Here is a 16,403-nt window from a genome sequence, read left to right as displayed (position 1 = left end):
GATAAACTGTAGCCTAAAGGCCAGATTCACTGAGCAGTTTACACCTGCAAACTTGCACCTGTTATATTCCAGAAAATAATTATTAAAAAAAGCAGAAACAAAATGATAAAAAGTTGAAAAAGGTAAGAAGAGTGACAAGTCGAATGTGTTAATAAAATAGGTATTTAAGCCTTGTTTAATTTTCTTTCATAAAAGTTTTGTGGTCAGGTACAGTCAATGACGAGAACAGTACATTTTTCAGAACAGGATTTGACGTCTTAGGGGTGTGTCCCACATGTCACCTAATGAGGGTGGGAAAGTCACAGCTAGTATCTTCACGTTGGTTTAGTAGCCTGGACTATTTTTACAGTAAGGAAACATTTGCGCTTTTATTTGTGCCGTATATTTGCTTATTTAAGGACCATTGTTGGTATTACGTCGGTCTGAGAGGGGAAGAACAATCATTAACTTGATTTATTAAATTGATCTATCAGGGGGTCAGTGCTGAAAATAGCTTAAATCTGGATTGTTGCATCCCTGATGAGAAATACATGTTTTATGGAGATGAGGACAACCCCGACAAGGCGCCAGCTATGTGGTGTGGTGGAGTGCGCTGTGTCCGTATGCGGTGCTTCACCAGGTAAAATATATTCCTCATAGAATCTTTCTCTGCTGTTCAGGGCATAGACCTACAGTAGCCTACCTACGTTTAGGCTATAGATCCAGGCGGTCAATGATTTGAGATTGACCGTTACCATTGACATTGAGGGTGAATAGGTCGTCCGTTATGGTTGCAATTTCTATTATTAAATGTGTAGATCAAAAATAATAGTAGGTTGAGATAGATGATGCGACAGTGTTGTTATTGGTCTATATAGATTATTTTACAGTGTTGTTATTGGTTATATAGATTATTTTACAGTGTTGTTATTGGTTATATAGATTATTTTACAGTGTTGTTATTGGCCTATATAAATTATTTTACAGTGTTGTTATTGGTCTATAAATTATTTTACAGTGTTGTTATTGGTCTGTAAATTATTTTACAGTGTTGTTATTGGTCTATAGATTATTTTACAGTGTTGTTATTGGTCTATATAGATTATTTTACAGTGTTGTTATTGGTCAATATAGATTATTTTACAGTGTTGTTATTGGTCAATATAGATTATTTTACAGTGTTGTTATTGGTCAATATAGATTATTTTACAGTGTTGTTATTGGTCAATATAGATTATTTTACAGTGTTGTTATTGGTCAATATAGATTATTTTACAGTGTTGTTATTGGTCTATATAGATTATTTTACAGTGTTGTTATTGGTCTATATAGATTATTTTACAGTGTTGTTATTGGTCTATATAGATTATTTTACAGTGTTGTTATTGGTCTATATAGATTATTTTACAGTGTTGTTATTGGTTAATATAGATTATTTTACAGTGTTGTTATTGGTCAATATATGTTTTTGTAGCTAGGTCTATATGGTGTTCATATTCTGATTTCACATTTGCTCAATACCACAGAAAATAGGAAGACAATTGACATGATCTAATCACATTTATACAATCTAATCTGTACCAATAATAAACTATAGTAGCATTGTTGATTTGAACATACATCTCTGCCAGACTGTCAATATTATCCCACATAGGAATGATCAAACAGTGTCAGAATGTGTGTGTGTGTGTGTGTGGTTTCCAATTTATGTTTAAAAACATCAACCAGTAGAAATATTCTGCAGCTCTCCAGGTGAATGGACCAGAGTAACTGTAATATCGTTTCAGGACACAACTGATAGTGTAAATTGAAGTGTGTCGGAACAGGCACTCAGTATTGTCTTTACTTTAGAGTCATGTACTCCATATTAGTGTTATGTAAGACAATAGCATTAACACATGAATGCTTCCCCTATTGTATCAAATACCTATTTGTAACTGACACACAGAAATAACATCAAAGATATCAACACAGGTATTGAAAACAACCTTTGTTTCTGAGAGATCAGAAGACACACCCAAAATATTTTATTCAGAGAAAAACATGTGGATTTTAATATTAATGTATAAATCTTATCAATCAGACATACGAGATGAGATCTTGACTGTTCTAGTACAGAGGATGTATGGGGTCTGTGTGTTCCTAATACTGTAGAGATGATGTATGGGGTCTGTGTGTTCCTAATACTGTAGAGAGGATGTATGGGGTCTGTGTGTTCCTAATACTGTAGAGAGGGTGTATGGGGTCTGTGTGTTCCTAATTCTGTAGAGAGGGTGTATGGGGTCTGTGTGTTCCTAATACTGTAGAGAGGATGTATGGTGTCTGTGTGTTCCTAATACTGTAGAGAGGATGTATGGTGTCTGTGTGTTCCTAATACTGTAGAGAGGGTGTACGGGGTCTGTGTGTTCCTAATACTGTAGAGAGGATGTATGGGGTCTGTGTGTTCCTAATACTGTAGAGAGGATGTATGGGGTCTGTGTGTTCCTAATACTGTAGAGAGGGTGTATGGGGTCTGTGTGCTCCTAATACTGTAGAGAGGATGTATGGGGTCTGTGTGTTCCTAATACTGTAGAGAGGATGTATGGGGTCTGTGTGTTCCTAATACTGTAGAGAGGGTGTATGGGGTCTGTGTGTTCCTAATACTGTAGAGAGGATGTATGGGGTCTGTGTGTTCCTAATACTGTAGAGAGGGTGTATGGGGTCTGTGTGTTCCTAATACTGTAGAGAGGATGTATGGGGTCTGTGTGTTCCTAATACTGTAGAGAGGATGTATGGGGTCTGTGTGTTCCTAATACTGTAGAGAGGGTGTATGGGGTCTGTGTGTTCCTAATACTGTAGAGAGGATGTATGGGGTCTGTGTGTTCCTAATACTGTAGAGAGGATGTATGGGGTCTGTGTGTTCCTAATACTGTAGAGAGGATGTATGGGGTCTGTGTGTTCCTTGTACTTGTCTCATCAGTAAAATCTTATCTCTTGGTCGTTCAATTAGACCGGGCTAAATCTAGACAGTATCATCTATTTTTTAGACATGGGTTCGTTTGGTCTCACCACACCTTCACTATCTCAGTACTGCAATCAAAGTATTTTGTTTCGGGCCTCCCGGGTGGCGCAGTGGTCTAGGGCACTGCATCGCAGTGCTAACTGCGCCACCAGTTAGTTTGGCCGGTAGGGATTTCCTTGTCTCATCGTGCTCCAGCGACTCCTGTGGCGGGCTGGGCGCAGTGCGCGCTAACCAAGGGGGCTAGGTGCACGGTGTTTCCTCCGACACATTGGTGCGGCTGGCTTCCGGGTTGGAGGCGCGCTGTGTTAAAGAAGCAGTGCGGCTTGGTTGGGTTGTGCCTCGGAGGACGCATGGCTTTCGACCTTCGTCTCTCCCGAGCCCGGACGGGAGTTGTAGCGATGAGACAAGATAGTAATTACTAGCGATTGGATACCACGAAAATTGGGGTGAAAAGGGGATAAAAAAATAAAAAAAATAAAAAATAAAAAAAGTATTTTGTTTCATTTGTGGTAAAGGATTCTCATCAGACTTGATACAGAGTTGCTTTAACAATGAAATGTGTTGGGATTGATTTCTGAGTTGTTAACGTTGATGCTGTGAACTGTTGTTTTACAGAACGATGACCAGAGCCTCTGATCTCCAACACATGGGAACTAGGAGACATCCAATCCTGCTCCGGATATTCCTGCTGGTCCTTCTTCTTCATGTAGCCAGAGGTGAGGCGTTACAACCAGGAAACCACACAGTACGTCAGAAACACACCTTTTCAGAACACAATCCAAAGGTTGTACTGTGAAGCCGTTGAGGAATGTCTCATTGGTCTGTTTAGCTGTCTACAGAGAGAATCTGAGAAAGCCCATCCTTCTGTAAGGCTGGAGAAGTCTGACATGCCGGTCACTCAGCATTACCTGTCATCAACACACACACAATGCCTCATACCTCCTAAGTATAGAAAAACCTGCTGGTCTGGTTTGAGTCTCACCTGCAACTAAACACCCAGAATTGTGACAAAGATGTTGTTAGTCAACACACACTGGAGATGGAAACAGTCACACTAAGGCCGAGAGGTAGGGAGGAAGAGGAGGAAAAGAGGAACAGTTGAGAAAAGAGGAAGGATTGGGTAGGTTTTTGTTGTAGTGGATGGGAAAAGGCTTGTTATCAACAGCCAGTCGACTTCTTAACAGTAGGCTTTACTGGCCATTCTGGCTAGTGCGTTAATCTGTTGAACGTGTTAGGCATTGTTCACTTATCTTGTTAACATAGACTGTCTGTCGGGCTCCCTGATCTGGGGAAGTGGCCGAGTGTCTAATGTTGTCATTACACTGACCAATGTTGACTTCTCTGTTTCTGTTCTCAGGAAATACCTCTGCACAAACATCTCAACCTCCACCCTTCTCACCCTCTCCTTCATCATTACCACCACCTGTTTTACTCTCTCCATCCTCTGCCCCGCCTCCTTCGAACTCAACTCCACCAAGTCCACCGCTTATAACAAAGACTATACAGACTACAACCACATCAGTGTCTACCACCCAAAATACTGAAGCATCAACCATGTCACATAGTAGCACAACATCTACACCAGCTATAGCCACAACACCTGCAGCTCCATCAGCCATCCTGTCCACAGCCACATTACCCACTACAGACATTTCTTCATCTAACACTCCAAACACGTCAACAGTCTTGGTGCCCATGTCTAATGCATCCTCGAACCCACCCCCCACATCCCTCACAACCCCTCACCCATCACCACTGCACACTGCCTCATCCAACATGACTAAGGAACCAATGACATCCACCATGCCATCTCCATCCACTATTCTGCACTCGACTTCGCCCATCATAACGTCCACTACCAACAGTAAGTTAGATAATCCTTATATAGTGTGTTCAAATCTCATCATTCAATGACACTCATTGTACAGTCGGACTCAGCAAGCTAATAGACTCCTGTCTCTCCATTTCAGTGACCTCTGAAAATGACACATCTCCAGGACACTCCACTCCTGTGCCAATAACAGTCACCTCTAATGCCACTACAGGTAAGTCAACAGCCTCATTTATAGTGGTGGGGTTTAACACAGTGAGTAATCATACTATTGACTGTATGTGTGATATTGTCTCTATATAACAGAGGAGTTTGTGTGGAGCTATAGATGTGCGATCTTAATTTGAGCCAGTTTGCTACAGCAGGAAAATAATCCTGCAGCAACAGGAAATATGAATTATTATGAAGCATTTTTAAACTTTGAATACACTACAACTTAGCATTTCCTGTTGCATTGGTTGGCACTGATCCTCACATATCTCCTCTACCCTCTCTGTTTCAGAGTCAGCAGAGGTGCATTGTAACTTCTCACAGCTCTGTGCCAATCAGTGTACGTTTAATGAATCATGTTTATAATATGAATATATGATATTGAGGCATTAGTCTTTCATGTCCACTGTTATTTTACTTATTTATGTTAATTACTTTACGTTAAACTGCATTTTTTGGGGGGGGGTAAGAAATATGCTATATAAATAAAGTATGATTGATTGATTGATTTTAAATGTACGATGTAATGTGTATGTTTAACAGCTGTGTACTACTGGATGGTCCTTGCGGTGGATGTGACTGGAGATCTGAAGAATGAATCCGACATCAGTGGCTGGGTAGGCCAGATGACAGTGAATGAAACTTGATTGACTGATGTTTGATGAATCCTGTTGAAACTGTACATTTGTTTAGTTATGCATGAAATGTGACAGCATTGTTTTCCTGTTTCAGTTCAGGGCTCTATTTCCTTCTCTCTTGGATTCCTGTGAGCCCTACAACCCTGAACAAGCAAATGGCACAAATTCGACTGACACACTGCAAACCACCTCTGTCAGTCCAACATATCCCACCCCCTACAACATGACAACATGGTTATACAACGTCACCACGACAACACTATCCCAGAACTTCACCAACTTCACCACGACAACACTATCCCAGAACTTCACCAACTTCAACATGACAACCTTGACAACTAACATGACAACTATGCTTTACAATAGTATTAGTACTCCCTCACACAACCGTAGCATGCCAACTCTTTCTCCCAGCTGGCCCCATAGCACCACAAGGTAAAGTATTCAGTCACACGTCATTATTGCCTGTTATGATTTATACTGTAGATGTACAGAAAAGGATGTTTGAATATCAAAAGAAAAATCTCTTCTGAAGCTATCTCTGTTTATTCACTGTCTGTTCTGTAGTGAAGAGCATGACGGTGGAAATATGACTGCTGCCAGCCTGTTTCAAGTAAGACTACATCTCTCTCCAGACAAACCTGCCTTAATGTGCATGTCAACATTAGAGGGCACTTTTTCTCTGTCTGTAAAAGTATGTGAGTTGAATCAAAACTCTTATCTTTACAGGACATTGAGGTGACGTGTGTCAATAAAACAGGGATCAGGTTAGTTGAACTCACAGGCGGCTGGTGGCCCCTGAATTGGGGAGGACAGGGTCATAGTAATGGCTGCAATGGAATTAATGGAATGGTATCGACACATCACCTCATTCCAGTCATTATTATGAGCCGTCCTCCCCTCACCAGCCTCCTGTGGTGGAAATACCTCCACTAATTTCAATACTACAGTTCAGCATCCTCTGTCCCGCTCCACGCCTTAATACTGCCCAAAACCCTCCAGGAGGACTAACTGCACTGTGCTGCTGAAGACGAGGAAGTCAATGTTTCCCTGTTGTTTACAGCGAGCCCTGTGGCTGGGTCAGGAGAACAGCTCCATACAAACCTATATAGTGGGAAATAGAGTGGAGAGAGTGGGTGAGTCGCACTGACCCTAATGTGAATCTGAAATCTCTCAGAGGAATGTACATTTATCTGACCCTAATGTGAATCTGAAACCTCTCAGAGGAGTGTACATTTATCTGACCCTAACGTGAATCTGAAATCTCTCAGAGGAATGTACATTTATCTGACCCTAATGTGAATCTGAAACCTCTCAGAGGAATGTACATTTATCTGACCCAAACGTGAATCTGAAATCTCTCAGAGGAATGTACATTTATCTGACCCTAATGTGAATCTGAAATCTCTCAGAGGAATGTACATTTATCTGACCCTAATGTGAATCTGAAATCTCTCAGAGGAATGTACATTTATCTGACCCTAATGTGAATCAGAAATCTCTCAGAGGAATGTACATTTATCTGACCCTAATGTGAATCTGAAATCTCTCAGAGGAATGTACATTTATCTGACCCTAATGTGAATCTGAAATCTCTCAGAGGAATGTACATTTATCTGACCCTAATGTGAATCTGAAACCTCTCAGAGGAATGTACATTTATCTGACCCTAATGTGAATCTGAAATCTCTCAGAGGAATGTACATTTATCTGAGCCTAACATCTGTTTCTTGTTACTTGTAGGTAAGGGTCTGTGTGCAGGCCAATTGCCTCCAAGTAATGGTTTTGCAAAGTGCACCGGCTTCCTGAATGGCACTCTCCCTCTTCCAAACACGTGTCACACTCCAGGGCCTGTCAATATCTCATGGTCAGTTGGAGGTCACTCTGGAAAAGTTAATACTATGCTGCTGTTTCTGTGTTTGTAGCTTTTCTTTATTATCAATAGGGTATCCATCCTCTGATACGAACATGTTGTATCTTACAGTGGACATGCAGGGACTGTTTACGTGCCTCTTGGGAATCAAACCCAAATGGACTGTGGTATGCCCACTAAACCTCCCATCGGTAAAAACTCAGATTTTTTTTTCACCCTTGCTCATTTACCCATGTGATAGTGTAATACTCATTATCGACATTTAACAGACAGACACATTCATTTGCCATTTCAATCTTCAGTGGGGGTTTTAAACAGTCAGAAGTACAGGGTGGCAGGTGTAATTACAGGGTACAATGAACATCTGAAGCTCCGAGCACCAACAATGCAGGTGAAAGTGAAATAAAAACAGTAAAAGTAATAATAAAGAATAGAAATAAATTGAAATAAAGTATATATAGTGTACAAAGCTGTCATCAAGGCAAAGGGTGGCTACTTTGAAGAATCTAAAATCTAAAATCTATTTTGATTTGTTTAACACTTTTTTGGTTCCTACATGATTCCATATGTGTTATTTCATAGTTTTGATGTCTTCACTATTATTCTACAATGTAGAAAATAGTGAAAAAAAAATAAAACCCCCTGAATGAGTAGGTGTATCCAAACTTTTGACTGGTACTGTACATATTAACACTGTAACGATGGTAAACTCCTCTATCTTGATAAGTACCGTATTCCTGCTTTTCAGATGTGGAGATTGTCTGCAACTGCTCCTCTTACTGCTATGGTACAGGTAAATGCAATATTTACAAATCAACTGCTCCGCTTAATGCTATGGTACAGGTAAATGCAATATTTACAAATCAACTGCTCCGCTTAATGCTATGGTACAGGTAAATGAAATATTTACAAATCAACTGCTCCGCTTAATGCTATGGTACAGGTAAATGAAATATTTACAAATCAACTGCTCATTTCACTGATACTGCGATGGACCCGCTACACTTTTTCATTTCCCGCCATGTGATAACTCTCTCTCCTTCCCTCTCTTTTTAGCTGCATACTATACCTTGGGCATACAGATCAAAGATCCTGCTATGAATATTTCAAACATCTTCTATATGGTGAGTTGTTTCTGTTGTGTCACCTGTTTGTGTGCATATATGTGTGTGTGTGTTTGTAATTGTATGCATATGTGTGTGTGTGTGTGTGTGTGTGTGTGTGTGTGTGTGTGTGTGTGTGTGTGTGTGTGTGTGTGTGTGTGTGTGTGTGTGTGTGTGTGTGTGTGTGTGTGTGTGTGTGTGTGTGTACGCGCTGTGTTCCCCAGATTGATCAGCTAAAAACTCCTCCACCCTGCAACAACACCTCAGAGACACAGTATGTCCTAATTTCTTCATCTGTTATAAAACAGTTTTCTCTCTGCTTAGCATCAATATGCCCACACTTTTCAATTAGATCCTTACAGCGTAAATGAACCGCAATAGTACATATAGTACCATACCTTGCTACACTGGGTTTGATATTTTTTCTGACGTAATTCTCTGTTACAGTCCTCCCTGTCCCCTGCCCATCATATCAACTATCTACCAGGTGATTTTATGTTGAGATGATACCCCAACCCCACAATAAGCTTTCATTGTTTTATGTTGCTCTGTAAAGACATACTTTGAAACCTTATGAGCTATTCTGTGTTGTTTTCACACAGGATGCTCATGTGGAATGCAGTGGTGCAAATACCAAGTGAGTTCCTGTACTCCTTGCAGGCCTAAAACCTTTACAGTACATTCAAGACAGAGCTTTATGTGGAGTGATGATGGTCGTGTAACTTATTAATAACTATACCATTACTGTTTTATTACCAGTCTCCAAAGCTGCAGGGTTATCGTGCGCCTCAACCATTCGGTGCCTATATGTGCAGTTAGTACTGCATTGATGACTGTGTTCAATGATGAGCACGGTATTGGCTATAATGGAACGGTGACCCGAGCAGGTGAGTAGCCATACCATGGATGGTGGAAGCTGACAGCATCTGTGTATTTATTCATATACATTATACAGTATGTGTTTCTGACTGTTTGTGTTCATACATTTCACACAGCCATTTGTGGCTACCCAAGATCCAGTGGAGGTCTATTGAATTCGACCTTCACGTGGGAGAGTATCAACCTCAACACCACTTTGTTCTGCGAGGCTGAAAAGACCACTGTCATCGTCAGCTGGTCAGTTCAGTCTCTCTTTGTGTGCTTCAAAGACATCAAAACTTTGTTACACATTTTGTAATTGTGTAAAACACTGTAAATGATGGAGAGTAAGCAAAATGCACATTGTTATTTGTACATTTATGTTATATAGCTATTTATAAATCGAGCCCTGAATGCTAATTGGCTCAAAGCCGTAGAGTATCAGACCGTATACCACAGGTATGACAAAACATTTATTTTTACTGTTCTAATTACATTGGTAACCAGTTTATAATAGCAATAAGGCACCTCGGGTGTTGTGGTATATGGCCAATATACCACGGCTAAGGGCTGTGTCCAGGCACTCCGCGTTGCATTGTGCTTAAGAACATTGGCCATATACCACACCCCCTTGGACCTTATTGCTTAAATATATGATTGACTATATGCACTGAAGATCTACATTTATCTGTCCCTTTCTCTGTTTAGCAAACAAGGGAAAAATGTGTGTGTGCTCCTGAATGAAACGTGCGACCCCATGCCTCCTTCTACTTCACCCAGCCCAATGGCCAACACCACTTTACCTGCAACAACAATACTGCCTCCTCCACCCAATGTCACTATACACCTAAACACCCCCTACGTCCCATTGAACACAACATTAGCTCCACTAAACACCACTTCTACAGCTCCAAATACTACACCATCAGCTCCAAATACAACCATCGCCACGACAACCCGGGGTAATACCACTACAAACTCATCAACGCCCATCATTCCACCAGTGAATTCCACAACAGCTTCCCCAAAGTACACCACGACAGCTGTTATAACAACCACCGCAGGTAACCCTCAGGATACTAACCCAAGCTGATCTCTGACCTACCTGGGTCATAGCTGGTACTGCCACATTAATCTACATTTAAAATATAGACCCAAAGTCAAAGTTCCCCTCTGATAACATCCTCGTTTTTATTATGGATCCTTTTCCCCACAGCGCCCAACACCACAGCAGCCAGTAGTGAAGAGCAGGCCAATCAGCTGCTGGATCTGACTAGTAACGTGTCCAAGCTCAACTCCTCCCAGGTGGACCAGCTGGTGTCCCAGCTAGAGGCCCTGTTGGCCGGGCCCAATGTCAGCCTGGCTCTGGGGAAAACCTCTGTCAAAATCGTTAGCAACCTGCTGGGTGCCTCCTCTAACACCCTGGCCTCCTCCTCCACCAAGTGAGCGGCCTGGAGATAAACAATCTACTGTTATGCTGCTTGCTGTGCTGTGCCAGAAATGATTACTTATATAAAGCCTGTAAAGAGACTGTGACAACATTTTCTTAAAACCGGAAGAAATCAAGCAATGGCCTTGACCAGCCTGCACGTCAGAATAACGGTTGATTTTTCTACCAGGATCATTGGGATTGTTGATACGGTGGGCCTGAAGCTGGTCGTTCAGCAAGAGGCTACAATTTTAACCAAGTCGGTTGCTGTCGCAGTCAAAACAGTGGACGGCACTAATTTCCAGCAAACATCTTTCTCCATCCCGGACCCCAACAATGTGCAGGTAACCTTCCAGTAAGGAAACACTGAATAGTAAATACTGTAGCCTCAGTTGCCGTCAAAATACATGCAGAAGTAATGTAGGACATCCTGCACTATGCCTTATGTCTGGTAGGGTCTGTTATGTAGATAGACACATAACTCCTGGTTATTGCTAAGTATTAACCATAGAGAAATGTGTCCCCTCCAGATCCGTGGAGATGGCAGAGCCAGGAGAAGTGTGAGAACAGAGGCGTCCTCCCTTCCCCAGGGCTCCATCACGTTCCCCTCCTCCCTCACAGCGAACCTCTCCCATGAGCAGCAGCTACAAGCCTCCAGACTCCAGTTCAACTTCTACCAGAAGGCCACTGTGTTCCAGGTGCTTACCTGCTCCTCTGTATTCAGTACTGTCCCAACCTATTGCCAAGCCTAAACCTTCATTGCTACTTAAGCAGCCCTTGCTATTTATGTAGATATGATGACTATGAATAAAAGTCACATAAATCGGTCAGAAATGAAGAACTGTGAAACCCTAGTAAAATAATGTGTAGACAATGCCATATTTTTTCCATGCCGTTCCTCAGGACCGAGCCCTGGGAGATAGCAGGCTGTACAGTGGGATCCTGGGAGCCAGTGTGGCCAACCTGTCAATCAAATCTCTGCAGGAGGACGTGGTGATCACCCTGAGAAACACTGAGCCCGTCCCAGTGAGTCAAACAAACACACACTGTGCATTTATCTAGTCAAGACCTTTTCCCTATGTCAAGGATGGGACATCTTGAGAAGTATTTAACACCCTGTCTTCTCTTCATCATTTGTCTACACAGGCAAATGTTGTGGTTTCATGTGTTTTCTGGGACTTTGGCTTGAATGGTAAGTATTCCTCTTGTGTCTCCCAAAAGAAAGGAAGACTATCGCTGACAATTGACAGGCATTAAAGAATATTTTTTGTTGTTGTAGATGGCTCAGGAGGCTGGAACCGAAAAGGCTGCTCTGTCAGGAACAGCACAGATAATGAGACTGTCTGTGCCTGTAACCATCTCACCAGCTTCGGTGTGCTACTGGTAAGTACTTCTTGAGACAGGGGTGCAATGTGATCTCTCCCATTCAGTGTTTGTCAACAATCAAGGACTTATTTTTAATAATTCAACGTGTACAACATGTTTTTGGTATTTCTTCTCCCAGGACATCTCCAGAACGGGCATAACCAATCATCTCCAGGCCACAATCCTCACCTACATCACCTACATTGGCTGTGGTATCTCCGCCATCTTCCTCTCCGTCACTCTGCTCACCTACCTGGCCTTTGGGTGAGTCTGAGCCCCTTGTGATCAGCGCAGGATGGTCACTTTCCCCTACATGTACAAATGACCTCGACTAACCTGTACCCCCACACACTAACTCGGTACTGGTACCCACTGTATATAGCCTTGTTATTGTTATATTATTGTGTTACTTTTAAAACATTTTTGACTTTAGTTTATTTAGTAAATCTGTTCTTAACTCTGTTTTCTGAAAACTGCATTGTTGGTTAAGGGCTTGTAAAGTAAACATTTCATGGTACACCTGTTGTATTCGTCGCATGTGACAAATAAAATTGGATTTGATTTGATTTTGATGAAACCCACCTGGAGAACTGATCTAAATACAAAGACATATAAACAAGCTGTAATCAATGTAATACCAGTCCTAATTCCAATCCTAATTCCTTTAGGAAACTGCGTAAGGACATCCCATCTAAGATCCTGATCCAGCTGTGTGTGGCGCTGTTGTTTTTAAACCTGGTGTTCCTGGTAGATGCCTGGCTGGCCCTCTACACTGAGGCTGTGGGCCTGTGCATCTCCACCGCCTGGTTCCTGCACTACTTCCTGCTGGCTTCCTTCACCTGGATGGGCCTGGAGGCCGTCCACATGTACTTGGCCCTTGTCAAGGTCTTCAACACATATATAAAACGCTATATGCTTAAGTTCTCTCTCGTCGGCTGGGGTAAGTGAAAAATGATTCTGGGACTGTCATCAGAGTGAAAAACAGCCACCATGTGCTTATAATGGTAACAGTTACTTACAGTTCAATGTAGTCTGTTGTCTCTCATCATAGGCGTCCCACTCCTTGTGGTCATCGTCGTTATTGCTGTTGATAAGAACAATTACGGCCTTGTTGGCTACGGAAAGTACTCAGATAACTCCCCTACAGATGACTTGTAAGTCCCTTGCATTTTGTTCAATATTTAACATGCCAATTTACAGTTGGAGCATTGGTATGGAGTGCTTGTTTGTGCATCTAGACATTTATACCAGTACTCACATTTACGTAATAGTATAGCTGGTCAATTCATAGCTGGTCTCCTGTATTTTACTCCTTTCCTCTCACACAGCTGCTGGCTGAAGAACAACATTGCCTTCTACGTATCTGTGGTGGCCTACTTCTGTGTCATCTTCCTGTTGAACCTCAGCATGTTTGTGGTGGTGATGGTTCAGCTGTGTCGGATAAAGAGTCAGAACCCCCACAACATGAGGCACCGTAACGGGCTGCAGGACCTGCGCAGTGTGGTTGGGATCACCCTACTCCTGGGCCTCACCTGGGGCTTTGCCTTCTTCGCCTGGGGGCCCGTCAACCTGGCCTTCATGTACCTCTTCGCCATCTTCAACTCCTTTCAAGGTGAGATTTAGAACTTCTCCAGATGTTTTGTGATTTGAAAATGAATTCACCATTAATGTTCTCAGAGAAGACACCGACACAAAGCCTGAGGAGTTTCTTGGGAAACCTGTTGCCAAGTGTGTAACAAAAGTGTAGTTACCTGACGCTTGTGTTCTTTTGCAGGGTTCTTTATCTTTTTGTTCCACTGCGCTGTGAAGGAGAACGTGAGGAGGCAGTGGAGGACTTATCTCTGCTGTGGTAGACTGAGACTGGCAGAGAACTCAGGTAAGACTTGTTGACCTACATCTTACAACATATGTGTAGTTTGAAGAAGAGAAGAACCTTCCATGTATTTGTATTTGTATTTATTAGGGATGCCCATTAGTTCCTGCCAAGGCAGCAGCTACTCTTCCTGGGGTTTATTAGGGATCCCCATTAGTTCCTGCCAAGGCAGCAGCAACTCTTCCTGGAGTCCGAACACATTAAGGCACTTCATTACACATTAAACAAAAGATAAAACACTACAACATATAACATTATTACACCGCTACATATCTACAATACAACATGTATAACACCACCATACAACAATATTACAATGTACGTGTGTGTAGAGCTGGTGTGATAGCGCGTGTGTCTGTATCTGTGTGTGTCTCTTCACAGTCCCCGCTGTTCTATAAGGTGTATTTCTATCTGTTTTTTAAATCTGATTCCACTGCTTGCATCAGTTACCTGATTTGAAATAGAGTTCCATATAGTCATGGCTCTATGTAGTACTGTGCGCCTCTCATAGTCTGTTGTAATTTTCCTAAATCCTTCTTTGTGTCACCTGACCACACGACTGAACAGTAGTCCAGGTGCAACAAAACTAGGGCCTGTAGGACCTGCCTTGTTGATAGTGTTGTTAAGAAGGCAGAGCATCGCTTTATTATGGACAGACTTCTCCCCATCTTAGCTACTGTTGCATCAACATGTTTTGACTATGACAGTTTACAATCCAGGTTACTCCAAGCAGTTTAGTCACCTCAACTTGCTCAATTTCCACGTCCATTACAAGATTTAGTTGAGGTTTAGGGTTTAGTGAATGATTTGTCCCAAATACAATGCTTTTAGTTTTTGAAATATTTAGGACTAACTTATTTCTTGCCACCATTCTGAAACTGACTGCAGCTCTTTAAGTGTTGCAGTAATTTAACTCGCTGTAGTAGCTGACGAGTATAGTGTTGAGTCATCTGCCTCCATAGACACTCTTGCTTTACTCAAAGCCAGTGGCATGTCATTAGTAATGATTTTAAAACGTATGGGACCTAGACAGGTGCTCAGGGGAAATGCGGATTCTACCTGGATTGTTTTGGAGAGGCTTCCATTGAAGAACACCCTCTGTGTTCTGTTAGACAGCTAAATCTTTATCCATAATATAGCAGGGGGTGTAAAGCCGTAAGACATGTGTTTATCCAGCAGCGGACTATGATCGGTAATGTCAAAAGCTGCACTGAAGTCTAACAAAACAACTCCTACAATCTTTTTATCGTCGATTTCTCAGCCAATCATAAGTCATTTGTGTAAGTGCCGTGTTTGTTGAATGTCCTTCCCTATAAGTGTGCTGAAAGTCTGGCGTCAATTTGTTCACTGTAAAATAGCATTGTATCTGGTCAAACACCATTTTTTCCAAAGGTTTACTAAGGATTGGTCGGCTATTTGAGCCAGTAGAGGGGCTTTACTATTATTGGGTAGCGGAATGACTTTTGCTTCACTACATTTACATATTGTATGTAATTATGTATACCGTTTTAATTAACTCTTGTTTCATCACAGACTGGAGCCGCACGGCTACACAGAAGACGGAGAAGAAGTCATTGTCAGTGACCAGAGCCACGTCCTTCCGCTCCGGCAACTCTTCCCAGTTCAACCATACCTCCAGCTCCTCCTTCTTGACCGGTGACTCCCCAGAGCAGCCCAGTGGAGCAACAGGTAGGCATGGGGATCCGGGGGGGGGGGGGGATCAGGGATTAATAACAACCAATATGGGTCAGACAACAATAGAGAAATACTTTTTGTATATGCTGATCTACTTTCTGCCCCTGATAAAAGTGGAAGCATGTCATAATATTAAACCCCTGTTATCAGAGCAGGGGATGGCTTAGCAAGCCTTCATCTCCATGTCACTGACGACCTATGTAACCTATGAAATCTCTGAGAAGGGCTCTGAGATTACCTTTTCCCTTTAACATCATTTTACCCGGAATTGGAGCTAGCTGTACGGTTTGAGCTCCGGCCACGTCTATAGCGCCTCTTTCAGCCTCTTGCTGATGGTGCACAGTAACTGGTGTGTGTTTGTATACAACAGTGTGTGAGAATGTGTGTCTGTGTATGACACTCTACAGCAGGCTTTAGTCAGCTTAACCCATCCAATCAAATAGTGACTGTATCTAACTGTACCCCCGCCCATGTGCCTGGCTCAGCTGCTGGCTGCCAGCTGGCTCTGATTCCAACAGTCACGTGTGTCTCTGCTCTCCTGTTGCTAG

General features: G+C 42.2%; 1 protein-coding gene across 1 annotated transcript in view; it reads left to right on the top strand.

Annotated features, from left to right (window-relative positions):
• The first annotated feature begins 275 nt into the window (after positions 1–275).
• The window catches only part of LOC129863412 (adhesion G-protein coupled receptor G2-like), a 17,152-nt gene continuing 1,024 nt past the window's right edge, over positions 276–16,403 (top strand). The window contains exons 1-32 of the mRNA XM_055935381.1: positions 276–619; positions 3,596–3,696; positions 4,338–4,844; positions 4,951–5,025; positions 5,314–5,361; positions 5,565–5,638; positions 5,754–6,094; positions 6,227–6,272; positions 6,389–6,426; positions 6,662–6,795; positions 7,403–7,526; positions 7,644–7,723; positions 8,281–8,325; positions 8,589–8,656; positions 8,860–8,909; positions 9,083–9,122; positions 9,238–9,272; positions 9,395–9,522; positions 9,631–9,751; positions 10,202–10,557; positions 10,710–10,935; positions 11,113–11,266; positions 11,453–11,620; positions 11,826–11,948; positions 12,069–12,114; positions 12,202–12,305; positions 12,427–12,551; positions 12,956–13,227; positions 13,339–13,441; positions 13,616–13,899; positions 14,062–14,163; positions 15,694–15,849. Of these exons, the coding sequence (XP_055791356.1) occupies positions 531–619; positions 3,596–3,696; positions 4,338–4,844; positions 4,951–5,025; positions 5,314–5,361; positions 5,565–5,638; positions 5,754–6,094; positions 6,227–6,272; positions 6,389–6,426; positions 6,662–6,795; positions 7,403–7,526; positions 7,644–7,723; positions 8,281–8,325; positions 8,589–8,656; positions 8,860–8,909; positions 9,083–9,122; positions 9,238–9,272; positions 9,395–9,522; positions 9,631–9,751; positions 10,202–10,557; positions 10,710–10,935; positions 11,113–11,266; positions 11,453–11,620; positions 11,826–11,948; positions 12,069–12,114; positions 12,202–12,305; positions 12,427–12,551; positions 12,956–13,227; positions 13,339–13,441; positions 13,616–13,899; positions 14,062–14,163; positions 15,694–15,849 (4,363 nt within the window). The 5' untranslated portion in view covers positions 276–530. The remainder of the gene's footprint in view (positions 620–3,595; positions 3,697–4,337; positions 4,845–4,950; positions 5,026–5,313; positions 5,362–5,564; positions 5,639–5,753; positions 6,095–6,226; positions 6,273–6,388; positions 6,427–6,661; positions 6,796–7,402; positions 7,527–7,643; positions 7,724–8,280; positions 8,326–8,588; positions 8,657–8,859; positions 8,910–9,082; positions 9,123–9,237; positions 9,273–9,394; positions 9,523–9,630; positions 9,752–10,201; positions 10,558–10,709; positions 10,936–11,112; positions 11,267–11,452; positions 11,621–11,825; positions 11,949–12,068; positions 12,115–12,201; positions 12,306–12,426; positions 12,552–12,955; positions 13,228–13,338; positions 13,442–13,615; positions 13,900–14,061; positions 14,164–15,693; positions 15,850–16,403) is intronic.

This window comes from Salvelinus fontinalis, chromosome 10 (assembly GCF_029448725.1).
Source record: "Salvelinus fontinalis isolate EN_2023a chromosome 10, ASM2944872v1, whole genome shotgun sequence".
Taxonomy (NCBI): Eukaryota; Metazoa; Chordata; class Actinopteri; order Salmoniformes; family Salmonidae; genus Salvelinus; species Salvelinus fontinalis.
This window is presented reverse-complemented; position numbering and strand designations above follow the sequence as displayed.